The sequence below is a fragment of the Culicoides brevitarsis genome, chromosome 3 (genome assembly GCF_036172545.1).
Source record: "Culicoides brevitarsis isolate CSIRO-B50_1 chromosome 3, AGI_CSIRO_Cbre_v1, whole genome shotgun sequence".
NCBI classification, from domain to species: domain Eukaryota; kingdom Metazoa; phylum Arthropoda; class Insecta; order Diptera; family Ceratopogonidae; genus Culicoides; species Culicoides brevitarsis.
Window position 1 is genome coordinate 10,457,872 of NC_087087.1, and position 21,852 is coordinate 10,479,723.

General features: G+C 31.9%; 5 protein-coding genes across 5 annotated transcripts; 1 reads left to right on the plus strand and 4 right to left on the minus strand.

The window, feature by feature from the left end:
• Positions 1 to 989: 989 nt before the first annotated feature.
• Positions 990 to 2,970, minus strand: LOC134833939 (muscle M-line assembly protein unc-89-like). Its single transcript, XM_063848446.1, has 3 exons — positions 2,109 to 2,970; positions 1,818 to 2,048; positions 990 to 1,753 (listed from the first exon to the last, which is right to left on the minus strand). Exons 1-3 carry the CDS (start codon positions 2,740 to 2,742, stop codon positions 1,107 to 1,109), a joined length of 1,512 nt encoding a protein of 503 aa, XP_063704516.1. The 5' UTR covers positions 2,743 to 2,970; the 3' UTR covers positions 990 to 1,106.
• Positions 2,971 to 5,932: 2,962 nt separating this feature from the next.
• Positions 5,933 to 15,891, minus strand: LOC134834957 (cytochrome P450 4g15-like). The gene is made up of 3 exons (XM_063849791.1): positions 15,586 to 15,891; positions 6,958 to 7,411; positions 5,933 to 6,898 (listed from the first exon to the last, which is right to left on the minus strand). The coding sequence occupies exons 1-3, from the start codon at positions 15,767 to 15,769 to the stop codon at positions 5,986 to 5,988; spliced, it is 1,551 nt and encodes a 516-aa protein (XP_063705861.1). The 5' UTR covers positions 15,770 to 15,891; the 3' UTR covers positions 5,933 to 5,985.
• LOC134834958 (protein-L-histidine N-pros-methyltransferase) lies at positions 8,677 to 10,520 on the plus strand. The gene is made up of 2 exons (XM_063849792.1): positions 8,677 to 9,159; positions 9,219 to 10,520. Exons 1-2 carry the CDS (start codon positions 9,048 to 9,050, stop codon positions 10,109 to 10,111), a joined length of 1,005 nt encoding a protein of 334 aa, XP_063705862.1. The 5' UTR covers positions 8,677 to 9,047; the 3' UTR covers positions 10,112 to 10,520.
• Positions 15,892 to 18,488: 2,597 nt separating the features above from the next.
• LOC134834102 (uncharacterized) lies at positions 18,489 to 20,080 on the minus strand. Its single transcript, XM_063848648.1, has 3 exons — positions 19,836 to 20,080; positions 19,323 to 19,780; positions 18,489 to 19,263 (listed from the first exon to the last, which is right to left on the minus strand). The coding sequence occupies exons 1-3, from the start codon at positions 19,948 to 19,950 to the stop codon at positions 18,577 to 18,579; spliced, it is 1,260 nt and encodes a 419-aa protein (XP_063704718.1). The 5' UTR covers positions 19,951 to 20,080; the 3' UTR covers positions 18,489 to 18,576.
• A 104-nt stretch (positions 20,081 to 20,184) lies between these two features.
• On the minus strand, positions 20,185 to 21,830 carry LOC134834103 (small ribosomal subunit protein uS11m). Its single transcript, XM_063848649.1, has 4 exons — positions 21,548 to 21,830; positions 21,261 to 21,489; positions 21,141 to 21,206; positions 20,185 to 20,344 (listed from the first exon to the last, which is right to left on the minus strand). Exons 1-4 carry the CDS (start codon positions 21,739 to 21,741, stop codon positions 20,237 to 20,239), a joined length of 597 nt encoding a protein of 198 aa, XP_063704719.1. The 5' UTR covers positions 21,742 to 21,830; the 3' UTR covers positions 20,185 to 20,236.
• Positions 21,831 to 21,852: the final 22 nt, after the last annotated feature.

Here is a 21,852-nt window from a genome sequence, read left to right on the forward strand (position 1 = left end):
GACGCAAAGATCTCTTTAAATAAATTTAATTTTAATTTATTTGAATTTTTTTTATTTATTTTATTGTTTTATTTGTTTCAATTCAGTAATTTTTTACTAAATTTATTGAAAATTATAAATTTCAAATCTAGCTTTCAAGAGATTTATTCCCGAAAGTTATTCAAAAATTTCTAAAATTTTTACTTTACTAAAAAAATACTTTTTTACAAGAAAAAGTCCAAAGTTTCTCAAACATTCCAATCAGAACTTTTTTCCTTTTCTATCAAAACTCGTTTCTCGAACAATTTCGACCAAACTAACGAAATTCCATAAACTCAGGGACATTTCGCTTCAAAATTAGATATGAAATTTGTTCAATGCGCTTTTTAAATTTTCGCCCCAAAGTACATTTAAAATTTTTGTCCCAAGTTTCATTTTAGAAAATTTTAACCACGTGACCTGATTTTTTTTAATATAATAATTTTTGAATAAATAAATAAAAAAAATTAATAAAAAAATAAAAAATAATAAAAAAAATGAATAAAAATGAACCACGCAGACATGGAAAAAGTTTATTTTTTCCCGGGAACCAAACTCATTTCCCAAAAAAACGAAAAAAATCGTAAATTAAGTCAATTTTATACATTTTTAAGGTAATTCTACAAATTTGTAACTTTTTGCCTTAAAAATTACTGAAATTTCGACCCCAAATTCAATTTAAGATTGACTCAAAGCGTTTTTCATATTTTCGCCTCAATGAACAGTTCCTATTTTCGTACCAAGGCAACTTTAAAAATTTTTTAACCACGTGACCTGATTTTTTCCTTAAAAAATCGAAGAAAAGTTATAAAATTTTAATAAAATTTTTCAAGCAAATTATTTTTTGAAAGATTTTGAGATGAAAATAAAAAAAAAATTAAATTAAAAAATGATCCAAAAAAAAAACCACGTGACCTAATAAGGCGAAATAAGGTTTAAAAATTACAAATTAATACACATTTTTCAACTTGTTAGAAATATTCTGATAATCATTAGTATTTGCGAAATAAATTTTGATATAACTGGTACAATTAATATAATAATAGTATTCGATTAATTTTTAAAAAACGTGACAAACAGAACACAATTCACTCTTTCTTCATGTTTCGGTACGCCATTTGAAGTTCGAATCTCTTGTTCAGACGAACTCCTTGAAGCAATCCTTTGCCTCCTTCCTTGCCATTTCCGCACAATTTATTCGCCTTGTAAAGATTTTTATGTCTTTCTTCGCGTGATGACTTTGCTTTCGTCGCAGTTTGACTAGTTGATGGCATCGGGATATGCGTTTTGGTGCTTCCGCCAGCTGCTTGAGTCGTACTGTTCAACTTTGAAACTAAATTCACGGGTTTAACCAAACCATTTTCCTTGCCTCGTTTGATGTCAGCAACTGCGGACCGTGCAGCAAAATTAAAAACGGGCGTTTTTTGACCCTCAACCTTTTTACGCTCAGTTGCAAATTGAATTTTTGCCTTGAATTGTATTTGTCCGAGAGGTTTTTTAGGTTTTTCGTCGGATTTTTGTGGTTTGATCGAAGTCATTGGCTTGGGAATTGCTGATTTTTTGTGGTTTGGCTCAGAATCAAGTACGGGAGCAGGTTGTTCTTCAATTTGTTCAGTCTCTATTGGGGTTTCTTCAACTTTTTGTTTGGGCTCGTCAATTTTTTCTTCGCTAATATGCGTCAAAATTGTCGAAGATGCAATTTCTGTACTTGTGGATGGCACTTCAGTCGATAAATCTAAAAATTTTTATTAAAAATTAGTTAAAAATGAAAATTTTTAAAGAAAATTCTCAAAATTTACCATTTTTAGTATCACTTGGAGCCTTTTTGCGGTCTGGCGTGGTAAGAGCCATCGCTCTTTCTTGTTTTCGCGCCAAATTATCTGCAATTGACTCCATTTTGTTGATTTGTTTCGAGTGAATCGACGCGAAATCCGGCATTTTCTTGCTCTTAAAAGTCTTTTTCGCGGAATTTTCTTTTTTGAGTAGCGTATAATCCGCATCCGATAAGCTTCGTTTGCGACGAGCAGCGCCTAAAATTAAAATTTTTTAGATTTTTCAAGAAAATTTGTTAAAAAAAATCAAAAACTTACGTTGATGACGATCATTAGTCTCAGTGAAACTCTTCAACAAGCGATCATCGATCTCGTTAATGTGAACCGTTTGATTGGCGGGACTGTGAAACTTGACGCGACGCTCTTGCATCGTCATATTAACGCGAATGTCGCCCGTTGACAAGGATCTCTTCTTCCGTTTCAAGATGGATTTCTCGCCGATGCACGAAACACTCAACGCATCGGGCATTTCCAAGTTTTGCTGACGACGAAAAGGGCGTCGCATCGTAATTTGAGGCGTTTTAGGCTTCAATGGCGTGTCTTCGATGACAATTGTTGAAGTTTCGGTTGATTTTGCGGGTGTCGGAGCAGAAATATCCTCACCGAACACAGAATCTTTAATCTCAAAGGTGTCATTGGCCGCAGTTTCTTCCATGTCGATTGTTTCGTTGTTGGTTTCGCTCATTGGAGGAGTCATTTTTGGCGCAACTCCGGATTCAGCACAAAGTTTTGCAAGGTAATCGTCTTCTGTGGTTGCGATAACTGGAGATTCTTCCAAAATTATTGTCTCGGGAGCCAAATTTGCCGTTTCTGGAGTCGGTTCGGATTCTTTTTCGGGTATGACGACGGGAGATTCGGCCAAATCAACGACTTCTGGAGCTAAATTTTCCATTTCAACGATCGCGGAGGCTTGTTCGAGCTCTTTTTCATCGGTTTGTGTGTCTTCTACGGGAGGAATTCCGGTTTCTTTCTCAAAAGTTGCATCCAAAATTGTTGCTTCCAGAACTCTGATTTCGGGAATTGGCTCCGAATGAAGGATTTCTGGAGTCAGTTCGGATCCTTTTTCGGGTATGACGACGGGAGATTCGGCCAAATCAACGACTTCTGGAGCTAAATTTTCCTTTTCGCGGAGGGTTCAGCTCTTTTCATCGGTTTGTGTGTCTTCTACGGGAGGACTGCATTTTCCAAAATTGTTGCTTCCAGAACTCTGATTTCGGGAATTGGCTCCGAATGAAGGATTTTTCTAGCAATCTTTTGGGCACTTTTATCGACTTCATCCGTGATACTTCCCTTGCGGGGTCGTCCCCGCTTGCCCGTGGTTGGAGTCTTTTCAGCTGCCAATGACGAAGCCACGAGATTTGTTGAGTTTTTTGATGCGGATAACGCAGCCATTGAGGCTCGTGTGACTCTTCGGGGAGTATTTATGTCCATCTAAAGGAAAAAATTGATAAGAACCCGGCTCCGGGACGCTTGAAATATTTTTCCGCAAAACTTACCTTCAATTCACATAAAACACAACAAAAAACAATAGTGTGACGTTACGACAAAAATTTTCGAATTTTACAACAATTAAAAGTAATTTTTGCGTCAATTTTGTCGGGAATTTTAAAAGTTATTAAATTTCTCGTCGCTCCTTTTCGCTACTTTCCGTTAAATAATTTCAAATTTTCACTGGGATCGTGTTCATTGAAATTTTTCGGGCGAAAACCTTACCGCCCGCGCGTTTAAATTTGCACGAAAACATTACTTGAAATGGGAAGGCGTTATCCATTTACGGCGTCGGGAGTTTGAGGGGGGTTGGGGGTCCATGAATTTCCGATGGATTTCGACGTAGGGGGAGGAGGGTAAATTTCAATGTACGACGTCGTAAAAATTCTCTAAAATTAAGATTTTTTGTTTCAATTTGTCAGAAATATTCAAACGCTTCAAATTTTTTTGATATGTTTTTAACTTACTAAGTAAGGCGTAAAACTGAGGAATTTCGATCTTGGAGCCCTTTAAATTTGTTTATTCTTCCGGCAAAGGAATTACATCCGTTGGAAACGAAATATTTGGAACAATTTTTAGTTAAATAAAGGAAATTTATTTAAAAACAGTCATTGAAAATAAAAAAAAAATCAATTTTTTTTTTCAACAAAGCATTTTTTTGGCGATCCATCAAATTTGCGATTATTCAAGAAGTATTCAAGATCGAGAGTTCGATTTCTTCGACAGTTGTCTTGCGAGGTCGTCCCCGCTTTCCCGTCGATAAAGTTAGAGTCTTTGCTGCTGCCCGTTTTCGCAAAGGCGTTTTCGTTCTTTACAATCGAAGTTAAAGTCGTCCACGAGAAAACAAACACGATCGTTTAACTTTCCAATTGGAAGGACCTCAGAAGGACGACCAAAATCTTGTTCTGCTTCTTTTTTATTTGTTTTTGTGACTTCTACACGAGGAATTTCAACAGCTGGAGTCTCTGGCTCTTCGAGTTTTGAAAAATTCAAAGTTTCGTCAAAAACTGCCTTTTTGTCGTTTTGACAACAAAAAACGATAAAGTGTCACGTTAAGGCAAAAATTTTCGAATTTCACAAGAATTAAAAATATTTTTTGAGTCAATTTTGTCGGAAATTTAAAACAAATTATTCACCAAATTGTTAATTTGATGCAATATGATTTCGAACAGCTAATTTTTAACAATTTTTCTTCACCCAGAAAAAATAAGAGGTGATTTAGCAGGGTGGTTTGGCGTAGCATTACTTATCGATGTTCTAAGTAACAATACATGGTATACCAGTTTTTATTGATCCTGAGGTAGCATTTAACCCCGTAGTCTTATATGGTATGGTAAATTGGCATGGTCTACCCTGTGATAGCCCGATACAATGCTAATGTTACTCCAGCTATCAAATTTATCAAATTTAGGTTGAAACATTATTTTGGATGGTTCATAACGATATTTCATATTCATTATAAAAAGCGTTATAGGCCTCATAAATTTGATAATAAACCTACCTACCGAGCTAGATTACCGTTCTCCGGCTCAAAATGTAGGTTTTGACGTTAGAAATAACTTTTGTTTTGGACGTTTTCTAAATTTTGCGTTTCCGATGTACAGGCGAAAAAAAAAATTTTTTAATTTTGAAAAAAAAAATTTTTGAAAAAAAAAAAAAAAAAAAAAATTTAAAAAAAAAACAAATTTTGAAAAAAAAAATTTTGAAAAAAAATTTTTTTGAAAAAAAAAAAAAAAAAAAATTTCTCGGCTATAAAAATAAGGATACTTTTAAGGATGCTCAAAAAAAGCCATGTTTTTGTCATTTTCCCCAACTTTGAGGCCTGGGCCCCAGATTTTTTTGTTCAAGTCGGGAGATTCTTTGCCTCAATTTTAATTCTTTGGAATGTTTACTATCGTTTAGCACCTTACCGCCTTTGATTCTGACAATTTTTTGATGTTTTTAGGCCGGCGTTTCACAAAATGGGCCCTTTTTGTGCGGTAAAAACAAAGTAGTATATGGAACATATACTACAAAAATATGTGATTAAAAAAAATTTAATAACACTTGTAACAAATTTTGGGATTATTCAAAAAAAAAAATTTAAATCTAGTATTTAGAAAAAACCCAAAATTTTGAAAAAACGATCTTGAACACCCAATTGAGAAAAACATTTTTTTAACTTTTTAGTTAAATTAAAGTAATTAAGTAATTTTTTTTATTTTTGTCTTAACATTTTAACAAAAAAAAAATAAATAAATAATAAAATTAATAAAAAAGAAATATTTTATTTATTTTTGACAAATATTAAAAAAAATTTTGAATTCTAAAATTTTATTTTTCTCTCATTTTAATTACACAATTTTTATTTTTTTTATTTTTTCCTCGAATAAAAAAAATTAAAAATTTAATTAAGCTTAATTCCCATAATTTTACTTAAGATTTTGTCATAAGTAATCAAGCTAAACTCACGTATTTTTTAATTTTTAATTAATTAAATTAATTAATTCAAAAATTTTCAAGCCTTCTCCACAAAATTGTGAAAAAAAAATAAATTCAAAAAATTTTTAAAAATCATTTATTTCAATAATAATACCTAAATATCATTAATTGTACAAAAATTCTTTCCTAAACCCTCTTTTAAAAAAAATCTCTTTTTTTCTAAAAATTAAAATTTTTCCCTTTTTCTAAATCTCACGTTCCATCCATTAACCTTTTTGGCCAAAACATTCACCTCACACTCAATTTCCTCGAATTTTTCATCAGTTTCAACCTCAAAGTCTCTCAAAATTTTCATCAACATCATTTTCATCGAATATCTGGCAAACTTGAGTCCTATACAATTCCTTTCTCCCGCTGCAAATGGAATAAACGAATACGAAAAATTCTTAATTTTCTGCAAATTTTCTATGGAAAATCTTTCCGGGCGAAATTTATCGGCATCTTCACCCCAAACCTCCCGATTTCTGTGAGCTGAGTAAATTCCTACCCCGATGTGAGTATTTTTGGGCAACACAATGCCACTTTTGAGCGTTACCGGACCGTCAAGTTGTCGCGCAATAAACGGCGTTGGCGGAAAAAGACGTAAACTCTCCTGAATTATCATGTCAAGGATCGGTAAGTCATGCAAATGATGTCTTTTGATAGTAGATTTTGTATCTTCTAGCCTTTGGAAGAGTTCTAAAACCTCTTCTCTTGCAGCTTTTTGGTGTTCCGGAAACATCGCCAGGAGTAACAAGATGAAACTAATTGTGTGAGCTGTCGTGTCAGAGCCAGCTGCGAACATTCCATCCATTTCGCGCTTAATTTCGTCTTTTGCCAGGTAGTTTACGTTGTTATTAGACGTCAAATGGTTCGTTATGAGATAATCTATGAAGTTATTGACACTTCCATTAAGAGATTCGGGCGATTCGTTGATGCGATTTTGCCATTCGCGGGTTTTTCGATCGAATACTTTGTCTGTGTATGCATGAAAAATTGAAATTGATCTCATAAAATTTTCATAAAGTTTTGTTCTTTTGAAAATTTCATCAACATAAAGCCACAATCTAACAGTCCGCTTTAATAAAACCCCAAAAACACTAAAAAATTAAAAAAATTTATTAAAAAAATTTTATTTTCAGGTCAAAAAAGGACTTACTTGTGCATCGCATGCATCATATCCTCCCCAATTCGCTCGGTTTGGGCATCAATTGTCGTATCAAAGGCCGTTTCGCTGATCATATCTATCGTGCATCGTACAACATAGTTAAAAGCATCCACTTTTTTGGCCTTTGTCGTTGCTAATCGCTCAACGAGGACATCCGAGGCACGATCAAACTTCGAAATGTAACCCTCCAAAATGTCAATGTTGAAAGTTGGTTTCATTATTTTGCGTCTTTGGCGCCATTTGGGACCTTCGATTGTTAATAAGCTCTTTCCGATGTAATCATGACCGAATTTGTAGATGAAAGTTTTTGATAAGGCATTTGTGTGGTTCAGCACAACTTGAAGATCGTCAGGCTCTGACATGTAAACCATGAGAAAAGGTCCCATCCAGAAACGGGGAGGGTTTTTGTAGCATTGGGTAAGTTCGTCGGCGAAATTCATTATACCTGAAAAAAATGAGGAAAAAATACCGTTATTTAGGATAATTCAAGAGAAAATTTGAATCAGCGTGTGGAATTTTTAAATGGGGTCATTCATTGATGATGTCGGAATTTTATAAGAGGGGAATAGGGGTTAGGCGGATATGATCAGCAAGTACTTTTTTTATAAATTGAGAGGTCTACAGAAACTGACTAAAGGAAAAAAGTATAAAAATTTTACATTCAAATTATTTTTTTCAATTTTAGACTAATTTTTTTAAATCTTTTTATTTTAGGCACAAATTTGATGATAAAACGAACCATAGAAAAAAATTAAATATATGTTAAGAAATAAAAATTTGTGCAAAAAATAAGAAATAGGTTAAGGGAAACTAAGAAAAGGAAGAAACTGATAATTGATAATAGTAGTGAAAGAAAAGAAATGCTTTCTCCGATGGTACGTAATTTCTTTTATTTGTAAAATCTTTCTAAGTAGTTTATTCCTTAAAAGACATTTTTTGTCAATGGAATGACCTGGAACTTAAGGAGCACATTTACAAACTACCAATTGAACAATTTGTTTTTCGACCAAAGCATTCAACATCCGATTCATTAAGAAATGACTACAGTGGTTGTAAGACTTGATATAGAAAAAGCGTTCGATACGTTGTGGGTTAATGGCCTTCTGTATAAATTAATCAAAGTCGGCTTCCCGTGGTCAATATTTAAAAGAGAAAGTAAGAAAGTAATATGGAATATCGCTAATTTTGTATTTAGTATTAGGAAAGCATATAGAGCGAAAATAACAGAATAGAAGAAAGAAAACCTGATAGAATACGACAAATGTAAGAAATGAAAGTAGAATCAATTGTAAACTTGTACTGACTCTTTTTAATATTTATCAGTCGAGTTTTCAACATGAACTCGATGATTTGTGAAATAATTTTAGAACAAGTACCGGAAAAAGCATTATGGCCAAAGTCTTGCGGAAAACGTAATAATTTGGCTGATATTTCGATCACTAATTAACAAGGGGACCTCTGCTATGCCTATATGCATATTTTTGAAATTATGAAATTCTAAAATTTATGTTTTCTACTTTATTTCTCATACTCAGGTTATTTTTTTTTTTCTAACTATTGGATAAATAGAAATAGAAAAGTGGTACTTTTGCAAAGTTGAAGATTAAAACAATCAAAGTAAAGATATAAATTAACGATTCAACAATTGAATTACGAAGCAAAATATGACTATCCAACGTCATAAATGGATGGCGCCATCGACATGTCAGTCATATGTTTACTTTCGAGTCACTTTTAATGTAAAAATTTAATATTTTTGTCGCATTTTTGGTAAAACCCGCACTTGCACGAAACGTAAATTCCAAAGAAGTGAATGTAAAGGCACGAGGGAATGGTAGATCCACTGAAAATTGTACTTAGGAGGGAGAGTTAATAAAGAATTAAAGGAATCGATATCCAAAAAAGAAGAAGAAGAAGGAAAAAAAGATGTACGTGTAATGAAGTAATGTACCCCGTAACTAGAGTATGGAGCAAATAAAAAATTTATCAGTCGGATGATAGGCTTTCGTGAGACAGGACGTCATTTTTTTTTACATCACACACATATACAAGTAGCATTTTTACTGTAATTTGGGATCAATATGACCACAAGCAGCCGTCCCAAGGGTGCTCTTGCACAAGCCCTTTACTGCAAATTGAATCACGACCATCTCATGGACACGAATTTCGATTATCAGTCGTGGTATCGGTTGGGTGCGTAAAAATTTTTCCTTTTTAAAATAATTTTTTTTTTATTTTTCATTGAATTTCAGGTCCCGATATTCCAGAGCATCACATTTGCCCGCGATACAAAAATAAATTCATCGAAATGTCCATTGATGATGCGACACAAAAGTGGCTCGATGAGGCGCGTGATACTTCGTCAAAGTTATGGACACAAATCTATCACGTTCTGGCACGTCTCTTTCTCGGCCTCTTTTTGACACAAACGGATCTCAATGGGTTTCTGCGTCGCGGCTCGATGTTTGTCTTGTCCGAGTACCAATTCAAGCATTTGTTGAGTGCAGGCGGTTTCAATCACAATTTCGCAAAGAATCAGCAAATGATCGATATTTTGGATATTGGGGCGGGAGATGGTGCCGTTACGGTGCGCCTCGCAAAGTCTGTCATCATGTCAGGCTCGAACATTTTGCTCAAAGTTTTTTGCACGGAAACGTCGTTTTTCATGCGAGAACGCTTGGCAGAGCGAAAATTCACTGTCGTCGATTCGATTCGCGATGCGGAAAATGTGCATCTCATTGCTTGCTTGAATGTGCTCGATCGATGCGTTGATCCTTTTGAGATTTTGACGGACATTCATGAAACCCTGGCGGTAAATGGTCGCGCAATTTTCGCTCTTGTTCTGCCATACAATCCGTATGTGGAAAAGAATTCTTCTCACATGCCAAATCAACTGCTGCTGCCCGACAGCTGGACGAAGCAGCGACACGGGGAACACGTGACGCTCGAATCGGAGGTCGTCGAGTTCTTTCGGCAACTCGAAAAGCACGGCTTTGTCGTCGAGGCATGGACAAAAGCGCCTTACCTGTGCGAGGGAGATATCAGACAATCGTTTTACTGGCTCACGGACATTGTGGTTGTGGTGTCGCGCTCCATCGACAAACATCATGCCTCGTGCAGCTCCATCCGAATGCCTCCCTTCTAACCGTAACATTTCGCAAAAAATCACACACTTTTCATACCTGATGGCACGCCGCAGCAGCAAACAACCTGAATCATTCCTTATTACGTATAAAAACTGTTAACTTTTTAAGAGAACGAAGATTTATCGAAAAAAAACATATTTAGAGAAAAAGAGACATATAACTAGCAAATATGTTGAAAAAAAATATTCTAGTTAATTATATGAAAAAATTATAGAGAAGAAAGTCCTGAAAACTATACTTTTCTAAATAAAAAAAAAACACTTAATAAAATGCATTTAGTACACCAAGCTAGCTGAAACGAATACACACTTATTGAATAGTTAAATAATAAAAAATAAATCAATTTAAAAGGAAATAATGATGTTAATCAGGATAAAGTTATACAAAACAGTTTAGAAAAAAATAAATTTATCGATAATAAGCATAATTATGCAGTCATTTAAATGTTAGATTTGATTATTAAAGAATAAAAAACAGCAAATTGAAACGAATTAACATAAGGATTTCATTTTGTGGCGAGTTTCCTTTCTTAAATTTTAAAATTTTATTTATCTTTTCCTTTCGAAGCGGTATTAAACTCGACTTGTTTTTTTACTTCAAATATCAAATTAAATATAATTTTTCGTTTTTTTATTAAATATAAAAATTACAAAATTAGTTTTAAGTCAAAAAAAAAAAATTTTTTTAAATCATTTTTTTTTATTTTTATTTTATTTTATTTGAAAAACAAATTTTTCTTTGACAAAGTTTTGTTTTGAAAACTAAATTAAGAGCAAAACTAAATCAAAAACTATGTCAAAAACTGTGTCAAAGCAATTTTTGTCAAATCTTGCTCCAAATGGATAAAAATTTGTCAGAGGGCTCTAGTTTATCATTTTTAATCATTTTATAACTCAAAACTGCCAAAAAATTGAAACTGAAAAAAAATTTTTTTTTGACACAGTTTTGATTTGAAAACTAAATCAAGAGCAAAACTGTGTCAAAAACTATGTCAAAAACTGTGTCAAAGCAATTTTTGTCAAATCTTGCTCCAAATGGATAAAAATTTGTCAGAGGGCTCTAGTTTATCATTTTTAATCATTTTATAACTCAAAACTGCCAAAAAATTGAAACTGAAAAAAAATTTTTTCTTTGACACAGTTTTGATTTGAAAACTAAATCAAGAGCAAAACTGTGTCAAAAACTATGTCAAAAACTGTGTCAAAGCAATTTTTGTCAAATCTTGCTCCAAATGGATAAAAATTTGTCAGAGGGCTCTAGTTTATCATTTTTTAACTCAAAACTGCCAAAAAATTGAAACTGAAAAAAATTTTTTCTTTGACACAGTTTTGATTTGAAAACTAAATCAAGAGCAAAACTGTGTCAAAAACTATGTCAAAAACTGTGTCAAAGCAATTTTTGTCAAATCTTGCTCCAAATGGATAAAAATTTGTCAGAGGGCTCTAGTTTATCATTTTTAATCATTTTATAACTCAAAACTGCCAAAAAATTGAAACTGAAAAAAAATTTTTTTTTGACACAGTTTTGATTTGAAAACTAAATCAAGAGCAAAACTGTGTCAAAAACTATGTCAAAAACTGTGTCAAAGCAATTTTTGTCAAATCTTCCAAATGGATAAAAATTTGTCAGAGGGCTCTAATTTATCATTTTTAATCATTTTTTAACTCAAAACTGCCAAAAAATTGAAACTGAAAAAAAATTTTTTTTTGACACAGTTTTGATTTGAAAACTAAATCAAGAGCAAAACTGTGTCAAAAACTATGTCAAAAACTGTGTCAAAGCAATTTTTGTCAAATCTTGTTCCAAATGGATAAAAATTTGTCAGAGGGCTCTAGTTTATCATTATTAATCATTTTTTAACTCAAAACTGCCAAAAAATTGAAACTGAAAAAAAATTTTTTTTTGACACAGTTTTGATTTGAAAACTAAATCAAGAGCAAAACTGTGTCAAAAACTATGTCAAAAACTGTGTCAAAGCAATTTTTGTCAAATCTTGCTCCAAATGGGTAAAAATTTGTCAGAGGGCTCTAGTTTATCATTATTAATCATTTTTTAACTCAAAACTGCCAAAAAATTGAAACTGAAAAAAAATTTTTTCTTTGACACAGTTTTGATTTGAAAACTAAATCAAGAGCAAAACTGTGTCAAAAACTATGTCAAAAACTGTGTCAAAGCAATTTTTGTCAAATCTTGCTCCAAATGGATAAAAATTTGTCAGAGGGCTCTAGTTTATCATTTTTAATCATTTTTTAACTCAAAACTGCCAAAAAATTGAAACTGAAAAAAAATTTTTTCTTTGACACAGTTTTGATTTGAAAACTAAATCAAGAGCAAAACTGTGTCAAAAACTATGTCAAAAACTGTGTCAAAGCAATTTTTGTCAAATCTTGCTCCAAATGGATAAAAATTTGTCAGAGGGCTCTAGTTTATCATTTTTAATCATTTTATAACACAAAACTGCCAAAAAATTGAAACTGAAAAAAATTTTTTTCTTTGACACAGTTTTGATTTAAAAACTAAATCAAGAGCAAAACTGTGTCAAAAACTATGTCAAAAACTGTGTCAAAGCAATTTTTGTCAAATCTTGCTCCAAATGGATAAAAATTTGTCAGAGGGCTCTAGTTTATCATTTTTAATCATTTTTTAACTCAAAACTGCCAAAAAATTGAAACTGAAAAAAAATTTTTTCTTTGACACAGTTTTGATTTGAAAACTAAATCAAGAGCAAAACTGTGTCAAAAATGTCAAAAACTGTGTCAAAGCAATTTTTGTCAAATCTTGCTCCAAATGGATAAAAATTTGTCAGAGGGCTCTAATTTATCATTTTTAATCATTTTTTTAACTCAAAACTGCCAAAAAATTGAAACTGAAAAAAATTTTTTCTTTGACACAGTTTTGATTTGAAAACTAAATCAAGAGCAAAACTGTGTCAAAAACTATGTCAAAAACTGTGTCAAAGCAATTTTTGTCAAATCTTGCTCCAAATGGATAAAAATTTGTCAGAGGGCTCTAGTTTATCATTTTTAATCATTTTTTAACTCAAAACTGCCAAAAAATTGAAACTGAAAAAAATTTTTTCTTTGACACAGTTTTGATTTGAAAACTAAATCAAGAGCAAAACTGTGTCAAAAACTATGTCAAAAACTGTGTCAAAGCAATTTTTGTCAAATCTTGCTCCAAATGGATAAAAATTTGTCAGAGGGCTCTAGTTTATCATTTTTAATCATTTTTTAACTCAAAACTGCCAAAAAATTGAAACTGAAAAAAAATTTTTTCTTTGACACAGTTTTGATTTGAAAACTAAATCAAGAGCAAAACTGTGTCAAAAACTATGTCAAAAACTGTGTCAAAGCAATTTTTGTCAAATCTTGCTCCAAATGGATAAAAATTTGTCAGAGGGCTCTAGTTTATCATTTTTAATCATTTTTTAACTCAAAACTGCCAAAAAATTGAAACTGAAAAAAAATTTTTTCTTTGACACAGTTTTGATTTGAAAACTAAATCAAGAGCAAAACTGTGTCAAAAACTATGTCAAAAACTGTGTCAAAGCAATTTTTGTCAAATCTTGCTCCAAATGGATAAAAATTTGTCAGAGGGCTCTAGTTTATCATTTTTAATCATTTTTTAACTCAAAACTGCCAAAAAATTGAAACTGAAAAAAATTTTTTCTTTGACACAGTTTTGATTTGAAAACTAAATCAAGAGCAAAACTGTGTCAAAAACTATGTCAAAAACTGTGTCAAAGCAATTTTTGTCAAATCTTGCTCCAAATGGATAAAAATTTGTCAGAGGGCTCTAGTTTATCATTTTTAATCATTTTTTAACTCAAAACTGCCAAAAAATTGAAACTGAAAAAAATTTTTTCTTTGACACAGTTTTGATTTGAAAACTAAATCAAGAGCAAAACTGTGTCAAAAACTGTGTCAAAGCAATTTTTGTCAAATCTTGCTCCAAATGGATAAAAATTTGTCAGAGGGCTCTAGTTTATCATTTTTTAACTCAAAACTGCCAAAAAATTGAAACTGAAAAAAAAATTTTTCTTTGACACAGTTTTGATTTGAAAACTAAATCAAGAGCAAAACTGTGTCAAAAACTATGTCAAAAACTGTGTCAAAGCAATTTTTGTCAAATCTTGCTCCAAATGGATAAAAATTTGTCAGAGGGCTCTAGTTTATCATTTTTAATCAATTTATAACTCAAAACTTCTAAAAAATCAAAATGTTGTTTTCTTGAGAACTAATCAAAGACTTTTAACTTTCTTCAATTGAGAACTTTCTTCAAAACTAATCTTGAGCTAAAAACCAATTGAGAGAAAAAATTTTTTGTAAAATTTTCGAAAAAATAAAAATGTTTTGACTTCTGCAAGACTTAAGTCAAAGTAAAAGTTCTTTTCAAATTGACTTTTAAACTTTTACTTAAGCAAAAGTAATTAAGCTTAATTGACTTTTACTTTTGACTTTAAGTCAAAAGTCAATTCCTTTTTGACTGAAACTTAAGCAAAAGTAAAAAGTCATAAAGTTTCGACTTTTGACTTAAAAGTTGTATCGACCCTGAAGTCAACTACAAAAATAACAAGATTAAAATATAGTTTTGTGCCACAAAGTTTTAAAATTTTTACCTCAGTGTTGAATAAATTTTAAATACTTCTTTTGCATTTTAATTCGACCAATTTTCATCAAAAAATAAGAACAATAACTTCTGTAAAATATCACCTGCTATTGATATTTAAAAACGAAAAGAAAAAATTTGCAAGGTACAAATTTCAATCAAGACAAGAAGACGAAATTCTAAAGGCTAATGAACTCGCAGAAAACATTTAATTTAATAGTAATAAGTCTTATTATTTGACGTAAGTAGATAATTTTTGTCACAACTTCAAAAAATAATCAAAGATAATTACGTTCAGCTTCATTTATTGTTCCTTCGAAACCTTCAAAAGTTTAATGACCAACGGCTTCTGATCTATTTATTTCCTGACCTACGACAATGAATTATTTCGTGACTTTGGATCATTATCAAATTAACTTTTTTTGGGTAAAAATTAAAAATGACTTAAAGAAATGACAAAAAATTATGTAACTCATTTAAAAGACGCCGACAGATTTTTTCTAAGTGGTTGAAAATTTTGGAAAACATACTTTTTTAAATTCACCTAAAAAAAATTTTGAATGGTGAGTTTCTTTAAAAAATTAAATATTCACCTTTTTACTAGAAAAAATTTTCTTAAAAGTTTTTTGATGATTTTTTTCAAAATTTTTTTCTAAAATTCTTGATTTGAAATGAATTTGAATTTTTTTAAATGAAATCTTTTAAAATTTGTCACAAAATAAAATTTTCAAATTATTACTTTTTTCAAGGTTTAATTTTCTTCGTTTTATGACATTTGATAATTATCTTAGCCGTCGCTTAATTTATCGACTTTTTAATTTAATTCATTAAAATTTAAAAAAACAATTAAATTACAATTACTCACGTTTTCGATGCTTGATGACACTCGGTAAATTCCCAATAAATGGCCAACAAAAGGGACCCTCTAATTTCCACGAGGCAATGTAAAGTTCTCTCCTTGTCCAATGCCAATAGATGTAAATTCCCAAAATTACAAGAGCTAGTAAGTATTTTAAATTTAAAACGATCCACAATAAAATCCACGACATCGTTTACAAGTAACTTTTTTCAAAGGAGGTGCAAATTGAACTATTTTAAAACTTTAACTGACTTTAACGCATGCCGATAATGAACTTCAAAACTTGCTAATTTTTTGTCAAATATTTTGTGATATTTTTTTTTTTAAGTTTTGGATAGAGAAGTGATTTGATTGACGCCAAAAACGAGACTGAACGGATTTTCAGCAAGTTACCAAAATATATAATACATAAAGACGAATAAAAACCAAGAAGATCAGACAGATTTTGTGTTCTTTTTGAAGAAACTGGATGACGTGCGAATAATTTGGTAACAAAAATAGATGATTTTTGAAGATCGACATAATTACATTCTCTAAACAAATTAAAATGTCGTCAAATCAGGTAAATAGACTAAATAATCATAAATAATTGCTCTGAAAGGATTTTTAGACTTAAAGTAGGTAAGTTTTAAGTATATCGATTCATGAACTTTTGAAAACTTTCAACCTATTAGGAGTTTTCAACGTAAGTAAAAGTGTTAATTTATCATTGAAAAAGTTAAAATTCCCATTATTGACAACAATGGAGGAGATTGACAACCTTTGTGTTAATTAGCGCAGTGTAATAGATACATATTACGAAATTTTTCAAACGTGATTCATAGTAAGAAGTCACGTATTGTTGACAATTTTATCAATTTTAGGTTGATATCGAAGAAAAATAAGTCGTCATCGAAAATATTCAAATCATCTCACGAGCTTAAAAAATTCCATTGAATTTGTCATCTACATTCTCAAAGATTACTAAATATATAAATTTATTTTATAGAAAAGTACTGAAAAATGAGATAAAATAACTTTTGAAAAGATGATGATATGGCGCCATCCATTTACGGCGTCGGAAGTTTGAGGGGGGGTAGGGGTCCATGAATTTCCGATGGATTTCGACGTAGGGGGAGGGGGGTTAAAAGGAAAATACGACGTCGTATAAATTTTCTATAGTTAAGATTTTTTTGTTTCAATTTGTCAGAAATATTTAAGCACTTCAAACTTTTTTGATCTGTTTTTTAACTTACTGAGTAAACATGTACAATTTTTCACAAATTTCCATATAAATTTGAGCTAATTTTTAACAATTTTTCTTAAAAAAGGGGGGGGCTATTTTACTAAAAAGTACGTCGTAATTTAGGGGGGGTCTTTAAATTCCGACGGTTTCCGATTATAGGGGGGGTGGGGGTCAAAAAATGTCCCTTTTTATCCGACGCAGTAAATGGATGGCGCCATATTGTGGATGTAGGTAAGTGATCTCTAAAGTTAAAAATTGTAACAATAGACTTTTTCATTTATGTACCGCTTTTCTAAATTAGGTAGTACATAAGTTCATGATCTAGATCATTGTAGAATGTTGATTTTTTATCGAAAGACCATTGAGCTTTTTGAAGGTGAGTTATTTAATAACTATCATTATCATAAGTATCTTCTGATCACAACCAGCAACTATTCATCACAAGCGTGACAATGTTTTAATTTCAGGTATATGTACTAAAAGTGATGGATATTCAATGGTTAGTTATCAATAAACTAGACAAAACACGAATAGACCCTAATAACTATAATAAGTACCCAAATGGTAAAAAATTGTTGAATTGCACGAAATTAATCATAATTGACACTTTCCATAGCAACCAAGGAAAAATTTAATGAAATTAACGGAAATTTCCATGCTTTTGTTCATAAGAGTTGTAAATCTATTACGTCACTAAATTCAATATTTCAAAAAGCATAAGACAAAGCTGAAGAGATTTCATGACGATTTCGGGAGATGCAAACTTTTTCTCTAAGCAATGGATCGTATCATAGGAAATAGGACAAGTATGTTGTATGTTCGTTCATGATGTCCTAAACGATAGAATTAATTCTAGTCATATTTGCAACGCATTTGAATTACGCCCCATGATCTACAACTTAAGAAAACAACGTCCTTTTGTGAAGAAGAGAGCTAAGACTGATTTCGAGGCAAATTACACCTTAAACCGTTGCATCAGCATCTTTAATTCAACCTGTGATATGAGTGACATTGAATTACCAAAGACTAGCTTTAAGAAGAAATTGAAGCTACTCTTTGCACCTTACAGGTGAGAGAGAAATTTTTAATCTGAATGGGCCCAATCACTGTGTGTTTCTCGTTTTTTTTTTATTTTTCGTTTCATGCTTCTTGTTTCATCCTGTGATCACTCTAACCAAATAAAACACTCCAACTGGGCCTGAGGGAGGACTGTGATATATTCAATGGCAATGGATTAAATGGCGCACGACCAACAAAATTAAAATGTGAAAGAAAAGATGAGGTTTTTTAAGCTTTATGCTTTTTTCTCCAACTAAATAAATAAATTGTTCCAGATTCAAATTCATTGATATTTGAAAATTCTCCAGCTGCAACTTATTGACTATCGAACGACTGTAAAAAGTACGAAACTTGAATACTTGAATGATAAAATCACAAGATATTCGGAATATCAAATTCAAAAACACTGGTTCTTTGGATGTTTTTAAAAGAGAGCTAAAACGAAATATTTTTGAAGAGAGCGATGTTTTCTATGAATTATTTCCTTTTAAGATTTTGAATTTCTAATGAATTTCGTTCGTAAATAATAACTTGAAACATTCTAACTTTTGGAAAAGTATTAAAAACTGATAAACTTAACAATGAATCAGAATATTCTTAAAATCTTTTTAAAAAAAACAACACATTCCACTTCCATAAATTTATTTAAGTTCACTGGTAAGCTCTGTGAATGTTTTGGTTTCTGCTCACGTACGATTCTCGTCGACAATCTTCTAAATGTATCCCATTTGCACCGCATGTTTGAACATGTCTGCCAACCGTTGACGCCCTTCTTTGTTCTTGATCGGCTTCAAGATCCAAACTGTCGTCACATCAACAGCTTCATCTCCCTCAATGGCATCCATATCGCCCGCTTCATCGTCTTCCAACACACTAAACGGAATCGATTCAATGCCCATCCCGACCCCAAAACAAGCCCTTTGCTGCATCTCTTCAAGCAACGCTTCATACGGAAAGACTTCTTTGGCTTGCAATCCCACGACTCGCAATTGTTCCGTCATGCCCGCATGATACGCTTGCAAAAGGTCCTCGTAGTGCTTCTCCCTGAGCTCTTGCGTCGTACAGGAATAGATGAAAAAGGAAATATCCAAAGCGGGACTTGCATAACGTGAGAGCTGGAAATCTATCATTTTGGCACAAACAGGAATAGTTGGATCTTCGCCGTATTTAAAGAGAAAATTAGGAGTCCAACAGTCGCCGTGACAAATAACGGAATACTCGTTGGTGCTGTGTGTCATGGAAACGAGTTTCGCATACAAGTTGTCGGTGATGAAGGCCTTGCCTTTGGCTTCGATTTCCGTGCCGGGATACTCTTTCGCTAAGGCATCCAAGGAAATGGCGATTTGGTCTTTTTGGAGGTTTTTGTACCAATTGAAAAATTTATCGGCGTAATAAGTTTCCTAAAAAAGAGCAAATTTTTGTTTATTTTTGGATTATTTGCGGAACGATATTTACTCACTTCAACAAATTGCAAAGTCTCTTGAAACTCCTTCGGTTGCTGATAACGAAAAGCAAACGAAACGGCATGAAATCTTCCGAGTAGCTGCATCGCGAACGTACAATGGCGCAAATCCATGCCGGTCTGACGACTCACCGTACCAAATCCGTACTGTCCCAAGTCCTCCAGCACGATAAAATCGGCAATGCCATCCGAAAAGGAGGCCAGACACGTTGGAAGGGCGTCGAAAAATTCATTTTCCGGTACTTTTGCTGCCTGTTTCTGATGCTGCAAGCACCGTTTCATGACATGCTCGTAAAAATTGATTTCGTTGCGGAAAAAGTCGTCACTGCGGAAGGTCTTGCGCCGTCCCACGTTATTTGGAATGGATTTTATCACGGTATTAACTTGAAATTTCTCGCCGTTTTCACGTTGCCCATCGATTTGCAGTCGAAACACTTGACTCAAGTACGAGTCTCCTGCGAAAAATACTCAAATTTACCCAAATTTCATACAGAAAATGCACTTTTTTACCCTTTTTGAAGCCGCCAACGAATCGCCAAGCCGTGCTTTTCACGCCGCCGCTCCGACAAACAATCGCATCGACCGTTTCTTGTGTGAATTTCGTCGAAATATCGGATAATTGCATGTTTTTGCTAATTATTTGCTAGGTTGCACGAACGTAATCGATCTGTTTCATTCAGAAGAGTGACAATAAATGACTTGCTCATTACACAAAGTGCATTCAATTGAGGGATATAATCAACAATCCATACCTACCAATACCCAACTACACGTCAGCTGTTCGTGCGGCGTGCTTATATAGAAATTTTTACATGCGATTCTTATCGGATAGATCAAATATTTACATTCAATACGGTTTTTTTTTTCAAGATTTTTTATTTAATTTTTTTAACTATTAAGGGCAGAAATAATTACAAACGACGGACTTTGCGGGGCCTCGGTGGATTCCAAGATACCGGAGTGGTGTCCGTTACCGAAATTACGTTCAATCCTCCCATTGTGAGACCTTTGATAGCGGACTAAAATAAAAAAAAAACATTAATTTTTGTTTAGGCCGATTCAATTTTTTTTTTTTAAGTTTTTGTCTCATGTTTAATTTGAAAAGTAAAAAATTTCTTAAAATTATTTTTAAAAATATTTTAAAAAATTAAAAAATTTTCGAAATAAAATAATAAAAATTTTCGAAATAAATTTAAAAATTTTCGAAATAAATTTAAAAAATTTTTTAAAATAAAAAATATTAAATAAAAATTTTCGAAATAAAATTTAAAAAATTTCGAAATAAAATTATAAAAAATTTTCGAAATAAAATTATAAAAAATTTAAATAAAATTTTAAAAAATTCGAAATAAATTTAAAAAATTTTCGAAATAAATTTAAAAAATTTTCGAAATAAATTTAAAAAATTTTCGAAATAAAATTATAAAAAATTTCGAAATAAAATTATAAAAATTTTCGAAATAATATTAAAAAATTTTCGAAATAATATTAAAATATTTTCGAAATAAATTTTAAAAATTTTCGAAATAAAATTAAAAAATTTTCGAAATAAAATCATAAAAAATTTCGAAATAAAATTATAAAAAATTCGAAATAAATTTAAATAATTTCGAAATAAATTAAAAAATTTTCGAAAAAAAATTTAGTTTTCGAAAAATATATATTTTTTTTTAAATTTTTCGATTGTTATTTTTAGCTATTTTCTATAAAAAAATATTTCAAAAAAAATTTTTTTTCATTAAAAAAAACTTGTGACAAAAACTTCTAAAAAATTGGAGCGGCCTTCTAATTCTAATATTTTTTCTCGAATTTTACCATTCTTCCGGGTCCCATTCCGCTAATCGTCACTCGAACTTGCTTTATTCCACGTTCATACGCTTTCTAAAAACAAAATTTCATTCAAAAAATTCGAAAATCACTCGAAAAACTCCTTACTTGAGCAATCGTAATTGCCGTCGCCTGTGCCGCAATATTCGTTCCCTTCCTCGCATGCTTAAATCCTTCAACGCCACACGACCTAATGATGTTCGGCTTGCCTTTGCTATCACAAACGGTGATAATTGTATTATTTTTCGACACCTTTATATTGCAAATCGACGTATCTTTGTACGGAACTCCATTAAAAAGGCGATTTGGCGTGTCCTCATCCGGGAAAAGCGAATCCCTAAAACGAAAAAATTTTAAAAATGGAAAAAAATCAAAGAAAAATTGAAAAATCTCACTTTGTAATGACATGATCGATGTCAACAGTCTCAGCTCCTTGAATACCCTCATCGGGCTTCGGCAGGGACCGCATCATCTGTTTCCGATCTTCAGCTTTTGCGAGACTTTGTGAAGTGCTGATGGCCCGAAAGCATGTTTGGAGGTACGACGGCACGAATTTTGACTTGATCAGGGAGACCGAGGTCGCTAACATGACGAAAAATTAAGAAAATCTGTGGAAATCTTAAGAAAAATCAGTGAAAAAGAAATTTTTTTAAGAATTTTCCAATATTTACTTTTTTTGTGAGACGATCAAAAGTGATAA